This window comes from Cyphomyrmex costatus, unplaced genomic scaffold, assembly GCF_001594065.2.
Source record: "Cyphomyrmex costatus isolate MS0001 unplaced genomic scaffold, Ccosl1.0 scaffold75, whole genome shotgun sequence".
Classification (NCBI taxonomy): Eukaryota; Metazoa; Arthropoda; class Insecta; order Hymenoptera; family Formicidae; genus Cyphomyrmex; species Cyphomyrmex costatus.
In genome coordinates this window covers 162,603-187,003 of record NW_017280322.1, presented here as the reverse complement: position 1 = coordinate 187,003, position 24,401 = coordinate 162,603, and the positions used below count along the sequence as shown (strand labels likewise).

At 31.7% G+C, this 24,401-nt stretch overlaps 2 protein-coding genes across 2 annotated transcripts in view; one reads left to right on the top strand and one right to left on the bottom strand.

The window, feature by feature from the left end:
• Positions 1-5,219: 5,219 nt before the first annotated feature.
• wcd (U3 small nucleolar RNA-associated protein 18 homolog wicked) lies at positions 5,220-9,651 on the bottom strand. The gene is made up of 8 exons (XM_018548854.1): positions 9,141-9,651; positions 7,729-7,910; positions 7,217-7,474; positions 6,968-7,136; positions 6,706-6,891; positions 6,068-6,259; positions 5,823-5,991; positions 5,220-5,723 (listed from the first exon to the last, which is right to left on the bottom strand). Exons 2-8 carry the CDS (start codon positions 7,887-7,889, stop codon positions 5,260-5,262), a joined length of 1,599 nt encoding a protein of 532 aa, XP_018404356.1. The 5' UTR covers positions 7,890-7,910; positions 9,141-9,651; the 3' UTR covers positions 5,220-5,259.
• A 526-nt stretch (positions 9,652-10,177) lies between these two features.
• The window catches only part of Gdh (glutamate dehydrogenase, mitochondrial), a 25,663-nt gene continuing 11,439 nt past the window's right edge, over positions 10,178-24,401 (top strand). The window contains exons 1-3 of the mRNA XM_018548853.1: positions 10,178-10,726; positions 17,471-17,671; positions 21,136-21,369. Of these exons, the coding sequence (XP_018404355.1) occupies positions 10,285-10,726; positions 17,471-17,671; positions 21,136-21,369 (877 nt within the window). The 5' untranslated portion in view covers positions 10,178-10,284. The remainder of the gene's footprint in view (positions 10,727-17,470; positions 17,672-21,135; positions 21,370-24,401) is intronic.

Here is a 24,401-nt window from a genome sequence, read left to right as displayed (position 1 = left end):
TCTCCTCTCCCCCCCCCCCTTAAGGTGCTCAACTTCCATAATTGTACTATTGCACATGGGTTTCGATCTTTTATACGAAGCGAGAGCTATCCCACACCAAAAAATAGGTTGAATTATTTTTAACAGTCGTGGAGCCTTCCCACAGGAAGGGGTGAAACTCATTGCATCCACGCATACGCACTTTACAACATAGAAATAAGACATTATTCTTTAAACGTTTTTTGTGAAAAGTTTAAAGAATAACGTGTCTTATTTCTGCTACGTTGTAAAGTGTATGGATACAGCCCACGTAGCACAGTAGCGCTAAAAAAGCGCGTATATGCAAGGCGCATTACTTTAGCAGCTTATTAGCGCTTTAAAAGCGCATCCACTACGAAAAGCGCATATAATCAGCGCAGAATAAATACAGTTTTATAGCACATTTATTGCACTTTTCATGTCGTATATAACAGTGTCTGCAATATGACTTGAAATTAGCCGAGTTATCCGCATGCAATAAAAGTGCATAATTAACAGCAGTTTTGGGAGGTGCAATCTGAACAGCGCTTCGAAAGCGCTTTACACGCGCTGGTGTGCTACGTAAAACCTAGTAAAGGTCACTCAGGGTAACGACCTTGACAACATATGTCAAGGTTAAGGTCATCGGAGGTGACTTCCCTTTCCTGAATATTTACCAAATTTTTGACTATATCGTGTGTCATTACGATCATAAATAAAAATGTGTAACATATTCTACTCAATAAAACTATTCAAAATAATTTAATGACTGAAAAATTTGTATGTAATAGTACATTGTGTAACAGTGGTGGATAGTTGTTTATTGAGCGGCCGGGCGCGAGGCACGAGCGCCCGTGCCGACCTATAAACAAATATACCCCCACTCGCTACACATAGAATTTTTCATTACAAGTGCTCGTCGTAATGTGCCTACACCGAAACGTTTTTGCACAGAAGAGCGGGGTTAGAGTAATAACTCAAGCCGTTGATTTATTGGCTATTTACCGCACGCAAAAGCGTTGAGTTATTGGGCATATTACGTGCACGCGTGATGAAAAATATATTAAAATCGTTCGTACTTTTTAAAAAATATAATAAAATGTGTCCTTTCATATTTATTTTCATAACTATTCTCTTTCTATTGAGACGATTTCGATGATATAAAATTGTTGAAAGTTATTCAAGTTTAAACATAAATATTTTAATTTTCTAGTTTTCAACGTTTTTTTTTTTTTTTTTTCTTCCAGAAATAGTCTTTCGGTTATACTATCAATTTAGAGAACTGTACATGTAGGTGTAGGTGCTTTGCGCGCGCGCGCGTGCGCAATGTACAAGTGCGGGCACTTGCTTAACACACACGCACGCACGCACAGGACTTCAAAACGTTTAAGAACGGGAAAATATCTTAAACAATCAATTGTAGTGAAAAAATGTGAGACTCAAAGTTATAGAGCTAAATAAAATATACATATAATGGCTATATTTAAACAATATTTCAGAAACTACTGTTTGAAATAAGAATGTACATATAACTCCTTCATTTAATTTTATGAAAACTACTGTGATATTTTGATTTGTGAATTTCGGAGCACTCTACATTACTTAAAGATCTGTAGGTTACTAAAAGTAAACTCGCAATAACTCTATATTAAAAAAAAACATCGAAATATAAATAAATATCTTGTATGCACATAAAGATTCATTCTGTGTGTGTGTTTAGAAATACATATCGGTTAATTGTTTATTACTATGAAATATACATATACACATATATTATATATTTTTTCATCACGCGTGCAACGCTTTTGCGTGCGGTAAATAGCCAATACCTCAAGCCGTTGAGTTATTTCTCTAATCCCACTCTTCTGCGCAAAAACGTTACTGTATAGGGCATATTACGACGAGCACTTGTAATGAAAAATTCTATGTGTAGCGAGTGGGGGCATATTTGTTTATAGGTCGGCACGGGCGCTCGCGCCCGGCCGCGCTATAAGCAACTATCCCCCACGGTTACACGATGTATGTACTATTTTCTGTTCAGGGTACCTGTCATGAACTTACTTTCAATGAATATGCAAGCGACAAATAACCAAAGGTGATAGTCTCAAAGATTCTGCAAGATAAAATTGTAATTTAAAATTGTATTAAATTTTTCGAATATGTCGTTCATTGCATATCATATATCTTGCTTTTCTAAACATTTATTTTAAATATTATTCAAACATATTTTATTTATAAAATACATAATATCATTTACTTATACTTAGTACAAATATGTATATAGATGTTAATATAGATATAAAACAATTTATATTATATAATTAGATGTATAGTAAACACTGTAATGCGTATGAAGTCTGTATATCGTGTATAATGTACAAAAATTTGGAATCAATTGTAAAATGTACAAGTATCTGAGAAAAAAATGGAAAAAAATAGTGTTTTTATTACTTTCTATAAAAAAATTTTTATGTCAAGATATATTATTTATTTATTTGTGTATATATATATATATATATAATTATATTTATTAAAAGCAGATATTAAAAAATTATAAAACCATAAAAGAGTGATGGTAATTCTACAATGTGCACTTTGTTTCCTGTTTCCTTTTGGTTAAAAAGGCAAAAAACAAACAGCAAGAAACAGGAAACAAAGAGCACATTGTAGAATTACAATGAAGATGATTTAAATGTAACATCTATTTCTTTGTAAAAAGAAAAATTAAAATTATAATACTTAATATTAAAAAGTTGTACATTTTACTTTGAATAAAGGTAGAATAAAAAAATAAATTTTCTTTCTACACACACGATGAATACGAAGCAACAATATAATATGAGATGTAATACTACAAAAAAAATTTTAACTATTTTATCTAATAATAATATATTACCATGAAAAGTAACTGATATATTATTAATTAAAGGTGCCAGTTCAAAGTGAACATACATAAAGTGTATGTAACTTTCGGCCGATTTTCGAATAGTATTGTTCAGAGATAAATTAACTCCGCCTTCCGCTGTCCCCCTCACCGTCCCGCGAACAGATCAAATGTCGCTCGAGCGGCATTTTGATTGCGCGCGGGACGGTGAGGGAGACAGCGGAAGACGGAGTTTATTTATCTCTGAACAATACTATTCGAAAATCGGCCGAAAGTTACATCTGCACGCAGGCGATGAGGTGAGGGGGACAGCGGAAGGCGGAGGTAATTCGAAAATGAGCCGAAAGTTACATATACACTTTATGTACGTTCACTTTGAAACTGGTACCTTTAATTAATAATATATCAGTTACTTTTCGTGGTAATATATTATTATTAGATAAAATAGTTTAAATTTTTGAGTATCTTTTTTTGAACATGGCTTGAAATTTTCATTTTTATAATATGATTTTTATCGGATATCACTTACTTTTCAGAATACAAATATATCACAAATATATAGTATAAAAAAATAACGAAAGAGAGTGAAATATAGCGAAAGAGAGGGGTGGTGGAGGTGGGTGGTGGAGAGAGGGGAGGAGGTCCGGTGGGTCGAAGATGGTGGAAGTGTGAGTGAAAGGTAAAAGAGGATGTCAAAAAGTTGTAATAACGAAAGAGTGAAATACGGCGAAAGAGATGGGTGGTGGGGGGAAGGCGGGGGTAGGAGTTCGGTGGATCGAAGATGGTGGAGGTGTGAGTAAAAGGTGAGAGGGAATTAAAAAGTTACATATTTCGGACGGACAGACAGACGTTTCTTAATTTTTCATTAAAATCATCACTTTTCGACCGCTTGTATCTCCAGAACGGCCTGACAGATTTTAAATTTTTTCGGCTCAAATTACTCGTGGCGATGCCGCCTTTCAGGACATATAACATTCGATTCGAAATTTTTTTATATTTTAGTAGTTATGCACCCCCCAAAAATGGACTTTGGTGGCTCAGGATAAGAGACTTGTAGTCTTTCAGTTTTTGAACATGGTCGGAGACACTATCGCGTCTCCTGCGATTAAACACAATTTGCTTTTTGGAGTGTAGAAATTTTATAATTTGTTGTGTAACGCGCGTATAGATGTGTAATTATCTTTACTGTGTAATCTTTCTTAACTTTTATACCTTCTGATAGCAAAATGATGCCAATTTGCGCGGAAATTGGCAGCAAACTCGATCGATCTTGTCTACAAAACCGTAGCCATCTGCGTCCGCATTTGGCTATGGATTTGGCGACAACATTTGCTGACATGTTTTGCAACAGATTGCTGGCAAAAACCGAGCAGAGTCTGCTGACATGATCTGACAGCAGATTGCGCGCAGAGCCTACTGACAGAAGTTGACGACAGATTAGCAGCAAAAACCGCGCAGTCTGCGCTTAGCTATTTTTTTTTTTTTTTTATTTTTAGCATTGCCCATCGCTTCCACTATGAATTAGGCATAATGCCTAGTGCACACTGGGTGTCTTTCGGGAGCTGCTCGGAGTTGCTCTGAATGAACTCAACGTACTTGGATGTGATTCATTTAATGCTGCAAATGCTTTGTTGATCATTTGGTAGTAAGAATTTTACAAATTGATCAATCAGAGAATGTTTCGAAGTATTTGCAGCGTGAAATGAATCGCATCCAAATGCTGGGTTCGTTCGAAGCAGCTCCCGAGATACAAAATGAACAATGCTACTGACAGCGTGCCATTCGGACGTATTTAGAATAACTTGGATTGCACGAAAGATAAAATGACGCTGACAGTGTGTTCCCAGAACGCACTCAGAGAGTTTAGAGTGCTCGCACAAGCGGTAAAAATAGGCATTTAAATTTTAAATGACTAGGTAAGCGCAGACTTTGCGCGGTTTCTGCTGCTAATCTGTCGTCAACTTCTGTCCGCAGGCTCTGCTCGCAATCTGCTGTCAGATCATGTCAGCAGACTCTGTTCGGTTTTTGCTACCAATCTGCTGGCAAAACATGTCAGCAGACGTTGACAGCAGTTTGGCAGCAGTTTGCTGACAATACAGACTGTCTACAATTTGTTGCCAATCTGTAATCGAACATTGTCAGCAGGTTCTGCTCCAAATCTGTTTTCACAGACTTTGCTATTAGGGTATAGCTTTACGTAGACTGTAATAATATAAACTGTACAAAAATAAACTAATAATAATAAGTAGGATAAAGTAATTAAGATATAATAGATAATAATATAACAGATTACAATGATTATTACATTAACCTTATATATTGTACACAGATTTTTATATTGTATACAAAAACGTTAGAAAAACTTTTTACCAACATAATTAGTAATTTCCATAATGTCTCAATCTGTATAACAAAGCAGAACCTGTTCTATTCGAAATACTAAGATAACCACTTCCGGGAGAAAAATTAATCGTTTGCGGCATGCCTATAATAGTTTGAAGCGTCGGAAAATTGGAAAACACGGTAAACGATGGTAGGTGCATCATTCTAAATGCGTTGTGTTTGTCAACGGACGCTGCACTCAGTATCTCAGAGGTCAGATTAAATTTCAGGCTTGTAACACTAGTCACAAGATTCATCCATATTTTTAGAGGTGTGGGATTTCGATCCTCCAACACAGTTTTCATATCATAGAGATTAACTACGCCCTGTGCACTGCCAGTAGCAACGAATTGGCCGCTCGGAGACACGGCAAGCGATTTACAAGATAAACTTCCGTCATCTATGGCACGATTGATGCACATGCGAGTATTCAAATCCCATATATACATCTCACTGCCATCTACGGTTTGAATAATGAGAAAAGAATTTAATGTATCAATCTTTGGAAATCTTGTTGGAAAACATGTATCGAAATAAAACTCATACAAGTTATACTTACCACCGTGTGAGATAAGTGTTTTACTATCTGGCGTGAATGCTAGTACCCTACATTTTGAATTCATTCTGAATGTACCGACAAGTTCTTTAGTAAAGCTACGTAACAAATATATCTCGCCCGATCTTCCGCACAATGCTATTAATTTGCCATCAGAGGATACTTCGTAACGCTGAAAATATTAAAATGTATACTACAGCATCAATCTGCAAATTTATTTTTAATATGATAGTCGCAGTTTTATGAACCTTCATATTTGTAATTCTGTGTGGCAAAGAGAATTTATATGTTTTGCCATTCATTAAATCGTAAGTATGACAATACGGATAATATTGAGAACCAAGTAAAATTTCTGTTCCTTCCTTCATGAATGTCGCTTTGCTAATTGGATATTTTTTAAATTTCATGCTATGTAATTTATTATTCGTATGGCCATCCACCTATAAAATAAAAACCATTTATTTATTAATAGTAATCGATATTGAGTGATCTAATAATGTGATTAAGAAGATTTCGATAATTGTTCAGTATAGAAGAACCCATGGTGTAAGAAGAACTAGTCCCAAACATCTTGGCCTTGACATATGTTGTGAAGGTCATGAGTAACTTTCCAGCTTTAGCTGTTGCTCATTATATTCATTAAAAAGCGAATAACAATCAAAGTTATTCTCTTTAATGTTTTGAACAATACAAAATTATGCATGTACTAATATTTTGAAAATTTTGATTGAATAACAGTATTTGATGTCTAATATTGGTTTCAGACTCTCGGTTTTTCTTATACCACTATTATAGAATAAAGGTACGATTGATACTGAAAAAGTTGCTAGCAAAATTATTTCGATATTAAATCCATGTAAAATAATTTTCATTCATATTTAAATACCTGAAATAGTGACAGGACACCTGATGTACCAGCAACTAAAGCCACAGTGGATGATGGATGAAATTCCACACTAGTAACAATGGGGCCTTCCGTGTGAGTGGTTTTATTCAAAGCTTTGAGCACTTTAATGTCAATAACATTTTTTGGTAGACTTTTTATTTTTGGTGCTTCCAAATGACAACTGTGCTAAATATGAAAAATGAAGAAAATGAAAATTCGATCCATTGAGCAGAAAAAGTTTCGAGAGGAAAAAGAGAAATACCTTCAAGATATTACTGTCCAAGTCATCAGCTTCATCATTTCTTTCAAGTTTAGCCCATTTGGGAGTACCCACAAACAATTTGTATCTGTTTTCTAAATATGTTGTATATAATTTTTCTGATCTCTCACAAGATAAATTATGATTTTGTGAATTTAAAGACAAATCTACACTGTAATAAAATATAAAAACACATATAATAGAAAAAAAATATATATGCAACATAAAATATAAAATATTTTTTCTTTTTACGTGTAACTATAATCATCTTCATCTATCCATGCTGGTTCCTTTTTTTCTAGTTTTGTGTGTGTATCATTGCTATAATTTAAAATTGAAATATTCTGATCTGAATCATTCTCGCTATCCTCACTGTTTATTCCGTCATCCTTGTTATCTTTTATCGTTTCACAAACATCAACATGTTCATCTTTTATTTTCGTTTTAGACTTATCATCTAATAAATTATTTATAATATCACTGGGATTTCCGAAAACTATTTTTTCTAACCTTTAACAAATAAACATATTAAATATTTTTAAATACTTTTAGAAAGGATTAAAAAAAGAGCACTACTGTCGCTGACTTTATTCTCTTTAACGTGCTAATTTGCTGACGCTTGACTCTCATTTTTAGCGTCAGAATAGACCAAATGATAAAATTGACGAATATCAAGCATCAATTTTGATCACGTGATCTATTTTATCGCTAAGAATGAGCGTCGAGCGTCAGCATGAAATGGCACCTTTATTCTTATGATTTACCTAGCTTCTTCATCAGCATCATATTCATTTTTCCGTTTTTTCCACAAAGGTGCCGTGAACTTTCGATTATACAATACTTTAGACTGTGTGTACCCTTTGACTTTATACTCGTTATTTTTATTACGTTTAGAAGTATTTTCATACGTAATCATTTTATCCATTTCACTTAATATGGGATAGGACTACACAAGTTCAGATTATGATTAATCGTGTATTATATTAATATATATATATATATATATACATACTGTGTGTATGTGTGTGTATACAGGATGGGGCATTTAAGATCACCTGAATAACTCGTTTGTTTTTAACAATAGGAAAAAAAGTGTCAAACAAAAGTTGCTTGGTTTTGAAAGATACATAATATGATGTCAATAATTGTTTTGTAGGTGAAAGCGTAAGGTTAATTCTACAATGTGCTTTTTGTTTCCTGTTCTTTGTCTCTTGTCTTGTTAAAAAAGGCAAGAGATAAATAGCAAGAAACAGGAAACAAAAAGCACATTTTAGAATTAGCCTAAAGGATAGGCAAAGACGTAAAGAATCAAATCTGTTTTTTTAAATAAAATATGTTTTGTTACTTACATTCTGATAAAGCATTTTAAGATGAATACAATGACCTGTAATTGAAGGTCATTCAAGGTTACGCAAGGTCTATAGTGGATAATAATTGAATGTAATGGAAAATAAATTGTTTCAAGGCACTCTTTAAATCGTGTACAATTCTGTGAATGGGCACTACGAAGACTACAAGAAAATGATATGTTTGTTACTAAAATCTTATTTACTGACTAAGCTACATTTACAAACAATGAACAAATAAATCTTTGCAACATGCACTATTGGTCAATAGAAAACTCACATTGACTGAGAAATGGACAGACAGTGACCTTGGTCTATAAATGGCTGGCTAGAATTCTTAATAATAAAATAATTTGTCCTTATTTTATCGATGGAACATTAAATAATCGTAAGTATTCACAGATTTTAACAGAAATATTGCCACTATATTATTGCAAAATGAGCAGGACATCTATCTTGCTGGTACCACATTGATTGTCGTACGTTCAATGGAATATCTAACAATAGTGGCAATATTTCTGTTAAAATTACTGACCTTGCGTAATCTTGAATTCAATTATAGGTCATTATTGTATTCATCTTAAAATGCTCTATCAGAATGTAAATAAAAAAACATTATTCCATTAAAAAAAAAAAACACAGATTGACCTTTGCTTATCATTTATGCCTCCACCTACAAAACAATTATTAACATCACATTATGTGCCTCTCGAAAACAAGCAACTTTTGTTTGACACTTTCTTTTATTGTTACAAACAAGCGAGTTATTCAGGTAACCTGTTTTAAATGTCCTGCCTGTGTGTATACATACATACACTTTACCACATTACCTCAGAAACAGATGAAGCGCACGTTGTTGTGATTTTTGTACAAAAGATACTGACGAATCTGGCTGAAAAAAGTGTCGTTCTTCTTCTTCTTCTTAGTTATTAATGGCTCCTGCCTCCCTCCCTAGAGTATACGGAAGCTTCTTCTTGTTCTTATTATTTAATAGCTCCCGCAGGTGAACGATACGGCCAGTATCCTAAGTATCGACATGTGAAACGCTCCGCACACACCTTCGGATCGGAAGGGCGCCGGTGGGAGAGTAAACAAATTAAATCGGAGTATTTACAGATCGGAAAAAGGACAACAAGAGGCGACAGAGTTTTGGGGGAGGATTTGCAAGATAGGGAAAAATGTTTTCTCTCGAATTAGGAAATTTAATACTAAGATATTAAACTAGCTTGGCGGCTTTGAGGCGAGTCAGACCGGTCAGACGAAGTATGCGAAAACAATATGGCCAGATCACGGAGTAATAAGAAGCATGCAGGCATGGTGAAAATATACAAGGGTGAAGTATTCCGTAAGATGCGCAGTCGTTCATATCACGTGATGTCACGAGCCAATCAGCTTGTGATATCAAATGCATGAAATGAAGATGGCTGCTTTAGGCTAGAGTCCTAGACTTTCCTCGATATCAGAGAAGCGCAACCGACTTAAGTCAGTATCGCAAAATTACTAAGGAAAGTATTAAAAATGGCGTCGTTTGCAGACGAAATATGAAATCCACCAATCGTCTATTAGTCAGCCATTTTTAATACCACTGAATGAATGTCATGATTGGCTGACAGTCAGCTAATCAGGACGCGAAACATCGGTTGCGCTTCTCTGATATCTAGGACTCTACTTTAAGGGTCTCTATTCGTCTGCAAACGATGCCATTTTTAATACTGTTTTTAGTAATTTTGCGATACTGACTTAAGCCGGTTGCGCTTCTCTGATCAGCTACCCCTACACCACACGCTACCAAGTGGTAAACGGCGTAAACCGGAATCTGGCAGCACTGCCAACTTGGCAGTTGCAGGCAGTCTGATTCTGACACAGTTGGCAGAAGTTGGTGGATTACTGATTTCGTTTGATAATTATTTTTCGGTTTCAACGTCGTATAAGCCACTGTTATCACTCATAAGTCTATCATCATCGCGAACGAAGATGTTTCATCTGCGAAATCTCACACGGTCATCGATTGCCTTGAAGCAAGTATCGAGTAACGATGGACAACAGAGCATTCTGATGCGCGTCGCACCGGCCGCCTGGCAAGCAACGGTCTATCGTGGTTATGCCGATCATCAGATTCCGGACCGCCTTAAAGACGTGCCCGAAGCGCCGAATCCCAGATTCTTCGATATGGTGGAATATTTCTTTCATCGCGCTTGTCAAATTATTGAAGACAAACTGGTCGAGGATATTGGCAAGCGATCACGTGTCCCGATCGAGGAGCGTAAAAAGAAGGTTAAGGGAATTCTAATGTTAATGCAGCCCTGCGATCACATTCTAGAGACCACGTTCCCGCTTAGGCGCGATTCTGGCGACTATGAAATGATTACCGGCTATCGCGCTCAACATTCCACCCATCGCACACCCTGTAAAGGAGGTACAAAATTATTTTCTATCTCTTATTATTAGTTTTTTTTTTCTTTGCTAGCTCTCAACTTAATATGAATGCACCTGCACAATACACATACTTGTCACGTATTTGTACAAGTAAAATACAATATAATAGATACAGCGAGTGCAAAAAGTATTTTATTTCTGCAAGGAGATATCTTTTAAAGAGCCTTGTTTTTAGAAAATTCGTAATCAAAAATTTAGAGGTAAATGTTTAACCTCTCGCCTCCTCTTCAATATTGATGAAATAGTCTCATTTGTTTTTACACGAAACGAACAAATCTGACAGAAAGAAATGCTCTGTCCTGCGAAGCGAGATATTAATCGTTAGGTTAACTATTAGATATTAGGTTAGAAAATCTGTCATATCGATAGCGTAGACGATTACATAAAAATTCTCTGCTTTAAAAACACAAATTATTTTCCACAATTTTTGTTTCTCCAGTAGAGAATTTGTTTTTAAAACCAAGAATTTGTGTCATTGAAACAGAAAATAGGTATTCTAGCCTCACCTATGTGTTCTCCCTTTATGCTATTATCAGTATAATGGGATATTGTCATCGATGTGACAGATTTCCTAACCTAAATAGTTGTCAACATTAAATCTTAATCTACGAAACAAAGCAACACCTTTTTCTTTTGCTAGATTTGTTTATTACGTGCAAAAAAACCTCAAATGGTGGGTGGGTGTGCGCGCGCGCTTTAAAAAAATATGTATACAAAATAGATAATTTTTTAAATACGCAACTATGTGTTTTCTTTACACCATTTGATTTTTCTCATTATTCTGTTCACAAAAGTATTAAGGTACGATAATCAAAAAGACAACAGTTTACGAGTTATTTAACATTTTTTGTGTCAATATGTACCAAAAGAAAGTGTAAAATATCTCGAAAACTATTGGTTTTTTGGTATCTCTACCTTAATACTTTTATATGCAAAATAATTACAGGAATCACAGGTTATCTAAAAAAATTACATAATTCCATTTAAAAAAGTGGAGATGACTTTCATATCTTTTTAGCGCCTCCATTTAGGAAAAAAAACAACGTGACTAAAACGTGTTCCCCTCGACACCGTTCCATTTTTATTTAAGACATTTTTGTCTACTGGATTTAATTTTCGAGATATTTGAAAGTTTTAGGTTAAAAAATTCACCCTGTATAATAAATATATTATAATAATAAATGTATAACCTCGGCAAAAGGAAATCCAATCTACAACTGTATGACCTAGTTTACACCCAGCCGTCCAATCCCGATTCACTTCGAAGTGAAGTGAAATTTCATGGGTGTAAACGGATTAGTTTCGACTGATTTCAATCCTCTTTTCTTAGCGGAGTAGAGCGAATCCGGTGTAAACATTCTATAAATCCACTTCACTTCGAAGTGAATCGGGATTGGACGGCTGGGTGTAAACTAGGTCATGACAAGAAAGTTCAAGTTCTGTACACAGCAAGTGTTTGAAAGTAATGAAAAATTTTGTCGCATAGGGGTAGGACTAAACTGAGAAGAAAAGTCCTCTATCATTTTACAATTTTCTTTCGTTATATAATGGCATGTATTTTTAAATCATTTTTTGTATATATTTATGATATATTTGTACTCTAAAAAGTAAATGATATCAGAAAAAAATCATATCATAAAAATGAAAAGTTCAAACCATATTCAAAAAAGGATACTCAAAATTTAAACCTTTTTATCTAATAATAATAATAATATATTACCATGAAAAGTAACTGATATATTATTAATTAAAGGTGTCAGTACAAAGTGTATGCAACTTTCGGCCGATTTTCGAATCGCCTCCGCATTCCCCTTCACCTCACCGCCCTGCGCGCAAGTCAATATTTTTATTAATTAATATCTCGTTGACTATTACGAAAATAGTAAAATAGTATAGGACTTTTCTGATCAGTTTAATCCATTCCATGCGACAAAATTTTTCATTACTTCTCAAACACCCTGTATATAGTGACATATGGCAACGTTGTATGTTAACGATCAGTTAGCGCCAAATTTAAAGTACTAATAATTTTGATATATTATCGTTTTTTACAAAATTAAAATATTTTGAAACAAATTGAATTCACAATCAGATATAATAAGGATATACATGTACAAAAATATAATTTCTTTATAAATATGTATTATTAATTTTAATTTTAAAAAATATATGTCCACAGTTGCCCCAGTTCTTCTGGTTTTTTTTGGGCTAATTATTATAAATGAAGATTAATATTAATATTTCACTATGAATTGTTTCCGTAATTATTCCAGCAGAAATGGCACCTTATAAACATTTCAATAATTGTTTTTTCTCTCGTAACTGTTTAGTTATTTGCATACGATTTATATGTTTTTATTTGTGTATGTAGTTACTCTTAGTTACTCCAATTTTTATTGCAATATTTTCCAAAATACGAATATTATTAACAAATAGCATTATGAACGATGTTTTGAAGTTCTAACGAATCTTTCGCAAGAGTTTCTTGCGAAAAAGATAATTTTTCTTTGAAAATAGATAATGTATCAGCAAAACTATTACTGATACAAACTGTAACCATAAATTATTTATTTTTATGTTTCTGTTAAGCTAAATTATCATAATCACATGAGACATATGGGGGATTTAGTGCTCTTTTTGTGCTAATTTATTGATAATCCTGTTTAAATCCTGATTTTATAGCTCTAGCCATTTAGCAACAGATAACACTATAATTATGTGCTCGTCATATAAAAACTAGTTTAAATTTCGGAGCAACACACACACACACACACACACACACACTTTACACAAAAAAATCTTATTTACAGAAAACAACTCCTATATCATATATATCCCTTTTGCTATAAAATCAAGCAGCAGAATTTCATGAAATTTTCTATGAGAGAGAAATATTGTGCACTCTCCTACAAAATGTACTACTGCATGCAAACGATTTTTGTGCTGCAGCTTGTATGCACGAAAACTATTAAAACGTACGTGATACAAGAGAGGAGTACCAAAAATAACGATTTTGTAATTTTTTCGATTGTAATCCTTTTACTGTGATTTGATTGCTCGGAAAATACGTATTAATCGATTTTATTGTTATTATTATTATTCCATAAAATCTAATAATAAAATAAAAAATTTGTTAATAAAAATGGGTAATTGATTTACTTCTAAAATACTTATATAACCATGCTCCACAAAACTTTCAATTGAGTTAGATAACAAAAGTTAATAAGATTGTATATAAAATTAAAATTGTTGTAATAGATGATGTAACAAGACAAAGAAATCAGAATATTTACTCGCTATTATACAAGACAACGTATTTGTTCGCTATTATACACAAGGTACTCGAAAACAGGTGTCAAGTGAGATCAGCTGTTGTCAAGGAAATTATCGAAGAGGCATTCCAATTCCGTGTTTTAGAGACATAACATAAATTGAAGAATAAATAAAATATGACTATCTGCGAGTGGAAAACGTTTGTGAAACGTCAACGATATTATTTTTAGATAGTTTTTTATAGCTTCACTGTTACAGGCAGTAAAATGAAGAACAAAAAATGTATCTTATGTTCGTATACTTCCTAGCATTATTATTAGAATTTAAATACAAAGTGTGTTTAAAATTAATTTTTTACGAAAATGTTTTGAGATTTTTTTAAGTAATTAACTTTATTAAAATTAAAATTTTTTTGTAAACATCACAAGATTGTTACTAAATAATCAAAATTTTGCTTTTAATTAATTTTAAATAAACTTCATTTTAATGATATTTGAATTTTAACGCTTGTTCATATGAAACACTTCGTATCTATTGATTTCTAAAATTTTGATGAAATGTTTTTTATTTATGGAATGATAGAGAAAAATAGAATTATATAAAAGAAATTATACATTTTTATTTTATAAAGATATTAATAATGTTGATATTATAATTATAAATAATGTACAATGTAAAAAATGTGTTGCATGTGTTATATTTATTAAAATCAAAACAAAGAGCACATAAGGTAAATATACCAGTTCGTGGACACGACCCAATTGTTGGACAAATTGTAACAATTTTAAATATTAAGCTTTTGATGATATGTGTTACTCTAAATAAATTTTTAAGCAATTTTTCATATTATTTAGAAATTAAGTATTATATAATTTATTCATATTAAAAATGATACTTTTGTAAAAAAAAATTTCGTTTATGGACAATCGTCCATTTATTGGGACATTCACACATATGTGTGTATCAATTATTGGACATTCCTTAGCGTACCTGTCTACTGCAAACATATTTTGTATATATTACATATAAAACTTTATATTTATAAAACTTCACTAATTACAATTTCGATAAACTTTTTTGAACTATCTTGATTGATAAGTAAGTAAAATGCGATTCTCTTCTATAACAAGAAAATTGCTTATTATTTGTCCAATAATTGGGTCATACTTTTGTGGACACAGAGACACGTCACATTTTTTGTCCAATAATTAGGACATTTGAATCATATTATATTTATGACTAAATACAATTTATAATAAACGCAAATAACATATTTGATAATGGATTTAGTTTCAGAAAACATCCATTCTTACTAAGCATGTGTAATAAACTAAAATTTTAATGTTTCTAAAGTTTAAATAAATGATTTCGTCGTGCAATTCCTTAACTGTTCAATAACCGGTACATTTACCTTACAGCCACAGCGCTAGTTATGATGAGCGAATGTTCTTTATTCAAATTATACGTTAAATTTGTTTAGAGACGATTCGGTCTATTTTAGACTATCATCAGTAAAAAATTATTACAATTAAAAATATTAAAAAGTGATATTATAATTAACGCAAAAAGTATAATTACGCAATCTGTTGTCCTCGCATTTTTTTATAATAAAATATTATTACGTATCTATATACTTGTTACAATTGTTACAGTGCTTCTAACAATTGTCAATTTAATGGATTTTCTTATGTATTGTGAATGTTCTATTTGCTTTGATTGCACAGAATTTCCAAATGCTATTACAACTATTAGAAACATTTGACGTTAAAAAATGGTTTTAAACAATATAAAAAACTACACAAGGATTGCCAATTTCGATCTACTAATGGAACAAACACGTAATAATATTTTATTGTAAAAAATGCGAGGACAACAGATTGCATAATTATACTCTTGCGTTAATTATAATATCACTTTGTAATTTTTAATTGTAATAATAATAGGAAAAAAGACTACGAGCCAATAAATTCGTTATTAACTAATATACGTAGTCCCCTCAAAATTGCGCGCCGAACAATCATCGGTCTTGAAACGCAACTTTAATATTCTAAAAATACTATAAATATACATTATACGTAGTCCCTCCAAAATTGCGTAATTTTTAATTGTAGTAATGTTTTACCGATGATGGTCTAAAATAGACCGAATCGTCTAGAGTCTAGACACATTTAATTTGAATAAAGTATTTGAATAAAGGACATTCGCTCATCATAACTAGCGCTGTAGCTCTTTGTTTTGATTTTATTTTATATTCTAAGCCATATAACACATTATTTTGTTATATTTATGTTTTTAATTTTTACGTGTATAACATGCACTTTTATTTTTCCTCTTCATTATTTTTATATAATAATTTTACTGTTATGTCATATCTTAAGCTGTGAAAGTTTTATTTAGAACACATTTTCCTTAATATTTAAAATTAATGGTATTTACATGGCATTTAAAATTAATGGTAAATCTGTATATTAATTGATATAAAGGACATGTATCTACATTTGAAGAGGAAAAAAAAGTTATACGTACAAATGTATTAATAGAATGTAGCTTATAAAGAATTGAATGCGAGATATCTCACTAAAAATGATCGCATAAAAATGATACGGTAAAAATAATCGCATTCAGCCGACTTGAGAATTTTCTTAAGCTAACGTGATAGAAATTACCAAAAATTATATTTGGCGCACTGAAAATCTTTAAATTGGCTTTACGGAGATTGCAAAGTTTTTTTTACAGAATGAAAATACGCATAAATAGGAAATCCAAATGATTTCATAAAAAAAATTATAAAATTGGATTTTTTGGCTATCACCTGACATTAATGTTCGCTTGATATAAATTTATAAAAGTTTTAGACTTGGTTTTTCATTTTCGGGTTAACTTATTGTGGTTAGGCTTAATCTGATGTTTTATCTAATGAGTTTTATTTATGATAATGTTATGTGTTTGCAAATTACTTTTTGTAATTCCTAGTCTGAATGAAATTTGTTTTGTGCGTACAAAGTGCAAGATTTTTATATAAATTTTATGTTGTTACGAGCCAATGTCAAAAATCGGTAATAAAACTGTAATTTTTCAATATTTTTCCGTTTTTTATATGAAGTCGTACAATCTAGACTGTGTTATTGTCTATACTTTCGAAATAGATTTTCAAATGTAATCAAAATATAAAACTAATAAGAGTAATAAGTAGTATCGATGAGAACGTGCCATAACGGTCAAGCTGGATCTTGGATGCTTCTAATATATAATTTCGTGTGAATATATATACTACCTATGCAGATTCTTAAAAATGTGCACCGAAATTTTTTCAAACTTACAATGCAAACTCTAATAAAAATATAAAATTAAAAATTGACAGCTAATTTCTCTTTACATAGCTACGTCCACATTTTATTGTATATCCGTAAAAAGTGAATTAATTAATATTATATTTTTATTATATTTATAGGTATTCGTTTCTCGATGGATGTTTCACGGGATGAAGTTAAAGCCTTGTCGGCCTTGATGACATTTAAATGTGCGTGCGTTGACGTACCATTCGGTGGCGCAAAAGCTGGAATTAAGATTAATCCAAAGAACTATTCAGAACACGAATTGGAGAAAATTACTAGAAGATTTACGTTGGAATTAGCGAAGAAGGGATTCATCGGTAAGAGTTCAAGCTAAAAATAAACAATAGAGGATATTTTGTTTTCACTTTAACCAAAAGTGCCGAGACTTTGATGAAGACATTCTCTTATATAATAGTATCATAAGGAGGCAAATGGAGGCGCGATATTTTTAGACATTGCTAAGAAGACATGAAAACATATAAGGCTGTATGAAAGATCTCGTAATGTCTGTACTACAAAGAATTAACTGTCATTATGTCACAAACTAAATGCGTACTAGTAAAGACTAACTTTATGATCTGCGTACGATTACCCTAAAAATTTATTAATCTGTATCAAAAAGCAAATACGACGAATATATTTTTAAGGTCTTGTACGTTAGTGGAACAAAATTAGCAGTACTAATTCTAACTGATTTTTATATTTATTATTAAAAGAAGAAAAGAATTTATTATTCTATAAACTTTCTTAAAAAATAATGTGCCGTTAAAGGAAAATTAACTTAGTAGAACAATACACACGTGCATGTTAATACTATTTCTGAGTACAGATTGCGCAGCTTTTATATGAAACAAATGTTGTTACGACGTGCAACGATGTGACAGCTCTGGAGCGCCATATTGACTAACTAAAAAATGGTAAAAAAGAACTCAATTTTGAAATTTGTTATTATTTTCAACATAGATTCTACCTCACAGGCACGAATTGATGTGTATATTTTAATCCTGTAAAAGGATTTTCGAATTTGTGAATGACAAAAAAAGTATTTACGATACAAATATTATATGGTTTAGACCCGTTGCACCAACATGATTTCGATTTTAAGCGAGACTTAAACTGTCTCTGTCTCTCTTTCGGCTTTAAAACGAGGATAGAGTTTTAAGTCTCATTTAAAATCAAGAAATGTTAGTGCAACTGGGCTTTAGTCGGTAGTACGACTTTAGGATCCCTTTAATGCATGAAAATGACGTTTAAAAAAACAATATAAAAATTTTAAGTTACCGTAGAAGTTATGTATATATATATATGTATACATATATACATATATATGTATGTATATATTAGATTTACAACTTAATTTTTGATCTTTATATTCAATCGACTACAGTACTTATTCAAATTTGAATCTTTTTCTCGACATATAATCGTTTTGAAACGTCATTCTTAAATTTTAAAATAAGGTATAACAGGTGTCGGTGCTAATCTACATAACTTCAAAAAATAATAGAAATGGAATCAGAATTTGCAAATGCACTTGTAAGCCAATAAATCATTTCAAATTTTCATGTTTACGGAAGCTTGATAGGATTCAAAAAAAGAGTCGTTGAGTTCTACATGTACTAACGTCTAAAAACAAAGAAAGAAAGATGCCACGGTTGTTCTCGAAGTTAAAAAAAAAACTTTCTACACAAAATATTGACTTGTAATGAAAAATGAGTTTTGTATAATAATCCGAAGAGATGAAAATCTTGGGTTCAGGTCAACTATCGACCAGCACACTGCAAAATCAAACATTTAGAGCAAAAAGATATTATGTATTTGGTGGAATCAGAAGAGCGTTGTTTACTATGAACTACTCAAAAACGGTCATTGCTGAGCGTGATCAACAGCAATTACTGATTCGAGTAAGTGACGCCTTTGAAGTAAAAAGACCGGCGCTGGAAGAAGGAAAGTGATTTTGCTGCAAGATAATGCGCGGCCACGCATGGAAAAATCAACAATAGAAGTCATCTCTGATTTGAGCTGAGAAATTCTCCCTCACGCGTATTCTCCGGACCTAGCACCTACGGATTACCATTTTTTCCGGGTCCTCCAACATCATCTGGTTGATTTCAGTTCAAGTTTCTCAAAAAAAGCATTATAGAATTTATCGACTTAAAACAACTATCTTTTTTTCAAAGCAAAATCCGACAATTACCTGAAAGATGTCGAAAATGTGTGGAAAGTAAAAGGGATTACTTTGAACATTAGGTTAATATTCGTTCTTTTATAATTTTACATCACAACTTGGTAAAAATGGCCGAGAATTAAATTGTAGACGTAATATGTAAAGATCACTTTGTGTCTTTAATACAAAAGTTGTATATGTACAGTCTGTCTAGTAAGATCGTGGCAAGTCTATCTCAAAGAAAAATGGCTTATTAGCCTTAAATTTATATTGATTGTATTTAGTAGGATTATGGCCAAAATGCAATTATATTAATGAGTCCAGCTGCGTCTATAATAGATTGGCACCTCCGAGGCATACTTTTCACTATGTATCTTGATAACATGGTTCACCACATTTTTGAGACCTGAATGAACAAAGTGTTTTCCGATAAATTTTTGTTCGCTGAAATCTTTAGGTCATATATGTTATTGTAAAACATAAGAAATAAAAGAAGGGCCAAGAGCCAAATGTTTGTGACATTTAAAACAAAAACACTTCAATTTGAATTAATAAACATTACAAAATAATAATAAAAACAAATATCAACAGACGTTTCGACACCCCGATCGGGTCATTATCAATGTTCAGAGAATCGGTGTCGAAACGTCTGTTGATATTTGTTTTTATTATTATTTTGTAATGTTTATATTAATTCAAATTAAAGTGTTTTTGTTTTAAATGTCAATATTTGGCTCTTGGCCCTTCTTTTATTTCTTATTTTTATACTTAAAGAGCCTTCTATTATATTAATGTTATTGTAAGTTAGTAATAGTTGGTCCCTCACACCCTGTATACCATTTTTTTTGCATCCAAAGTAAATTATTCTTTTCAGTTTTACACCATTTTAAATATTATCTTTTGTCACAAAAAGAAAATTTATGCTTATTATTACTTATTAGTATAATTTTTTCGTATGCATAAATAGCACATTATGAATCATTAAGTTGAATAGATAATATATATTACTATTTATAAATATATAAAATGTAAGTACATGAATTATAATAGTAAGAAATAAACAGTTTTACGGGGTAGTCAGGGTGCTAAAGTGTGAGACTATGTCCCTATCTTGTAAAAATATTTAGAAACGTAATTATGTGGAATCTTTGTACGCATTATAATAATTGTATCGTGATAAATATAAATTTATTTTATAGAAAAGTAAAAGCTAATATTTTAAAGTGGGGTAAATGAAATTGAAAAGAACAAATACTTTAGCCGCAAACAAATGGTAAATATGGCTAAAAATGTCAATCTTAGCACATTTAACTTTAATTTTTTCGAAACCCTGGCGTGTTATGTAAATCCCGCGACCAGATTCGTTTTTTTTTTCATTAAACAAAAATTCATCTAAAAACACTTGGTTTATTCAGGTTCTAAAAAAAGGTTCATTTTTGTACAGTTGTAATCACTGACGAGATAAATTCGTATATAATACATGCAAAAAGTTTTCGAAAATTTTTCAAGCTTAAAGAAGCGTGAGTATGTTATGTTTGATTTTTAAAGTTGTCAAAACGGGGCGTCTTATAAAAAAGTTTTATCTCTTAGAAAAATTTTTTCCTTTTTTTTTAGGACCTGGAGTTGATGTTCCTGCTCCCGATATGGGCACTGGTGAACGGGAAATGTCTTGGATAGCCGATACTTACGCGAAAACTATTGGCCATCTCGACATCAACGCTCACGCTTGTGTCACTGGCAAACCCATCAATCAGGGTGGTATTCATGGTCGCATTTCTGCGACAGGACGTGGAGTGTTCCATGGATTAGAAAATTTTATCAACGAAGCTAGTTATATGAGTATGATTGGTATGTTTATGAATTGATTAGCTACTTTATTTTAATTTTTAATTATACAGGATGCATGAAAAGTCATACCGTTTAATTATTATATTAAAATTATACACTATCATATTCAACAAAATCAAAGCATCACCTGTTCCACCCTGCAAAAATAGGCAAATTTCGAGATAGAATATAACTTTGTCAAAAATCATCGTATCGATATGTTTAAAAAAGCATTTTAAAGTTTGAAACTTGTACTTTTCAGAACAGTTATCTAAAAAACGGTCTTGCCGGTATTTCATTAAGTTACATATATAAAAATAAAGATGCATCAAATCTTGAAATTTTATACGAAATTTCGAAATTTATGAGGTTGGATGGTGCAAATTAAAAATTGTGTACAAATGCGTTTTACAGTTTTTGAAAGACTGACTTTTTATATTTAATTAATGTTTTCCGACCTTTGTACGATTTTTTTTATCTCTGAGTTATCCAACGTTGAAGTAAAAATGACCTCTTTTTAAAAGTAAAGGTTCAATCTTTCGAATGCTGTAAACCACATTTGTGCACAATTTTTAGTTCGCGCGGTGGAACTTTTTTTTCGTAAAAAATTTTGAGGTTTAACGCATCTTCGTTTATATTTATGTAACTTCACGAAATATCAGTAATACTGTTTTTTGAAGTACCGGTCTGAAAAGTAGAGATTTCAAGCTTTAAAATGCTTTTTTAAACATCTCGTTACGATAATTTTTGACGAAATTATTTTATCTTGAAGTTTGTCTATTTTTGCATGGTGGAACAGATGATACTTTAATTTTCTTGAATAGTGTATTTGTCGATTTTAGAATATTATTTCTTTTTTTTAATTTTGAGCAAATTCTATACTTCGTTGAAATTTTGTTAGGTGTGATCACACAGACTTCTGTAGACTGCTGACTCAATGGGGTAAAAAGTGGTGAACCAAATTCCAAGCTGCCTTGTTTTGTTTCTCGTATGCATGTCATGTATGCATTCTGGTCTGTGAGTATACGACGTGAAATGAGCAGTGCTTTTCCGTGTGATTTATACATGTATGAGTATGGGAAATTAAACATAGCGCTACCCAACTCTGTCTTCAAACATGATGGCGAAGTTGACAGTCTACTTATAGAAGTCTGTGAGTGTGATATTATGAGTCAGAATTAGTCGAAAGACACAACAGGTACAAATTAAAACCATATATATCACAAATTAAATAAAGGGTATAATCCAAGTGGTTCTATAATATTTATACAACAAAATCTAAATATATTTCTTTGTATTCCTATCGAAGGATCTTCCTATTCCAATTCAAATGGCTGTTCTTCTTCAAATGGCTAATTCTTCTTAAAAGAAATTATTATATCATATACACCTGCCCGCGCGCACGCACATGCACGCACACACATACGCACAAAATCGATTCATAGACAGCTTCTCTTCCAACAAAAGAGAGTAATACACTATTTAAAAAGACGTGAAATTTTATGTAAATGTAACGGAAGTAAATTTCAAGCAGATACGTTAAAATCGTTAAATCTGAGTTACTTGTAATTTTATGTTCATTGACAACATTGAACAATTTTAATGTACCTGCTTGAAATTTGCTTCCATTACTTTACATGAAAAATTTAATGTATATATTTTTAACAGTGTAGTAGTTATTTAATTCTCCTTCAAAACGTTATTTTATCACAAAAATTACGTTACTTTATTCAATTCAGATGTTTTCACAGAGAATTAATGAAGTGACATAAAATAAAAAAATTTAAATATAAAAAAAATGCTATGTAAACTTTTTATGTAAATTTTATGTAAACTTTGTTAGTCCTGCTAGATCGAATAAGAAAAAAATATGAAAACAATTTAAAAATTGTAATAATGATTAATAAAAATAAAAATAACATAAAATATAATAATAATTTAAAAGTACTAATAAATTTAATCCGAATGTTGCATGGAATAAACATAGGTTCGTATTCAGAACGCACTTACAACAATATTAGCGTTCTGACATGCTATAGTTTACGTTACCCATGCTATAGAATTTCAGAGATAAAAGCGCGCTTTTATTAATAAAAACGCGTTCTGAATACGGATCACAAAGTTTACTGTTTATTTCTTTTTTATATTGCATGTCGTATAAATCCAAATTTATTTCTTTTAATAAAAATATATTTAAAAAATGTGTCTTAATCTGAACTGGGGAGGTGTCTGGGGGGGTGTCTTAATCTGAAATAGGGGAGAATATCCTAAATCGCACCATGTTCCAAATCGGACCTTTTTAATTTAAAATAAATACGCTTAAGCAGATTTGTGTGCTATTTATAATGTAAAGTCCTTATAAGACACCGAATATGTGACAGCAGTTTGACAGTACTTTGTTAACGTTCATAGAATATTTGCAAATTCATAGAACATTCATAGAATAGATGCAAATATGTATTTTCGGCTGTCATACGAAAATTTTTTTAGAAAAGAAAATCCTTGTAAATCATTATTTAAAAGATGTTCAAAAAAGATGTTGAACAGTAATTGATTTAAAATAATTAAAGAGTATAGAATTCAAAAATATCAAGAGTTTTGTGATTACTTTTGCGGTTTATTGTAAATTTGTTCCATTATTTCGAAAGAACCCGTGTCCAAATCGAATCTCTCTTTAGGTGTCCAAACCGGACCTATACAAAAAAACACTAAAAAGACAAGTGATTCAGCTAATTCATCGAAGAAAAAAAGTTCGCCACAACCTAATTGTAGTACTGGTGATCGACCGACCAGATCTGATCTAAGGAACACTAAATCAATAAAATGTCATCAGACTCAGATTGATGGAATTTTTTATTGATTTTAATTCTAATAATATAAACTATATATTTTATTTATCAGGAGACGCGGTAGTGTCTCCGGCTATGTTCAAACACATCGTCACGAGTAATTTGAGCCAAAAAATTTTAAATCGGTCAAGCCGTTCTGGAGATACAAGCGGTTGAAAAGTGGTGATTTTAACGAAAAATTAAGAAACGTCTCCTCCTTCTTCT

Excerpts from the sequence above, each read along its gene's own strand:
- wcd (XM_018548854.1), bottom strand. The coding sequence starts at position 7,889 with ATGGATAAAATGATTACGTATGAAAATACTTCTAAACGTAATAAAAAT. Across the intron at positions 6,260-6,705 it reads GTGTCCTGTCACTATTTCAG|GTGGATGGCCATACGAATAA; the intron begins GTATTTAAATAT and ends TTTATTTTATAG. Across the intron at positions 5,724-5,822 it reads AACACTTATCTCACACGGTG|ATGGCAGTGAGATGTATATA; the intron begins GTAAGTATAACT and ends TTCAAACCGTAG.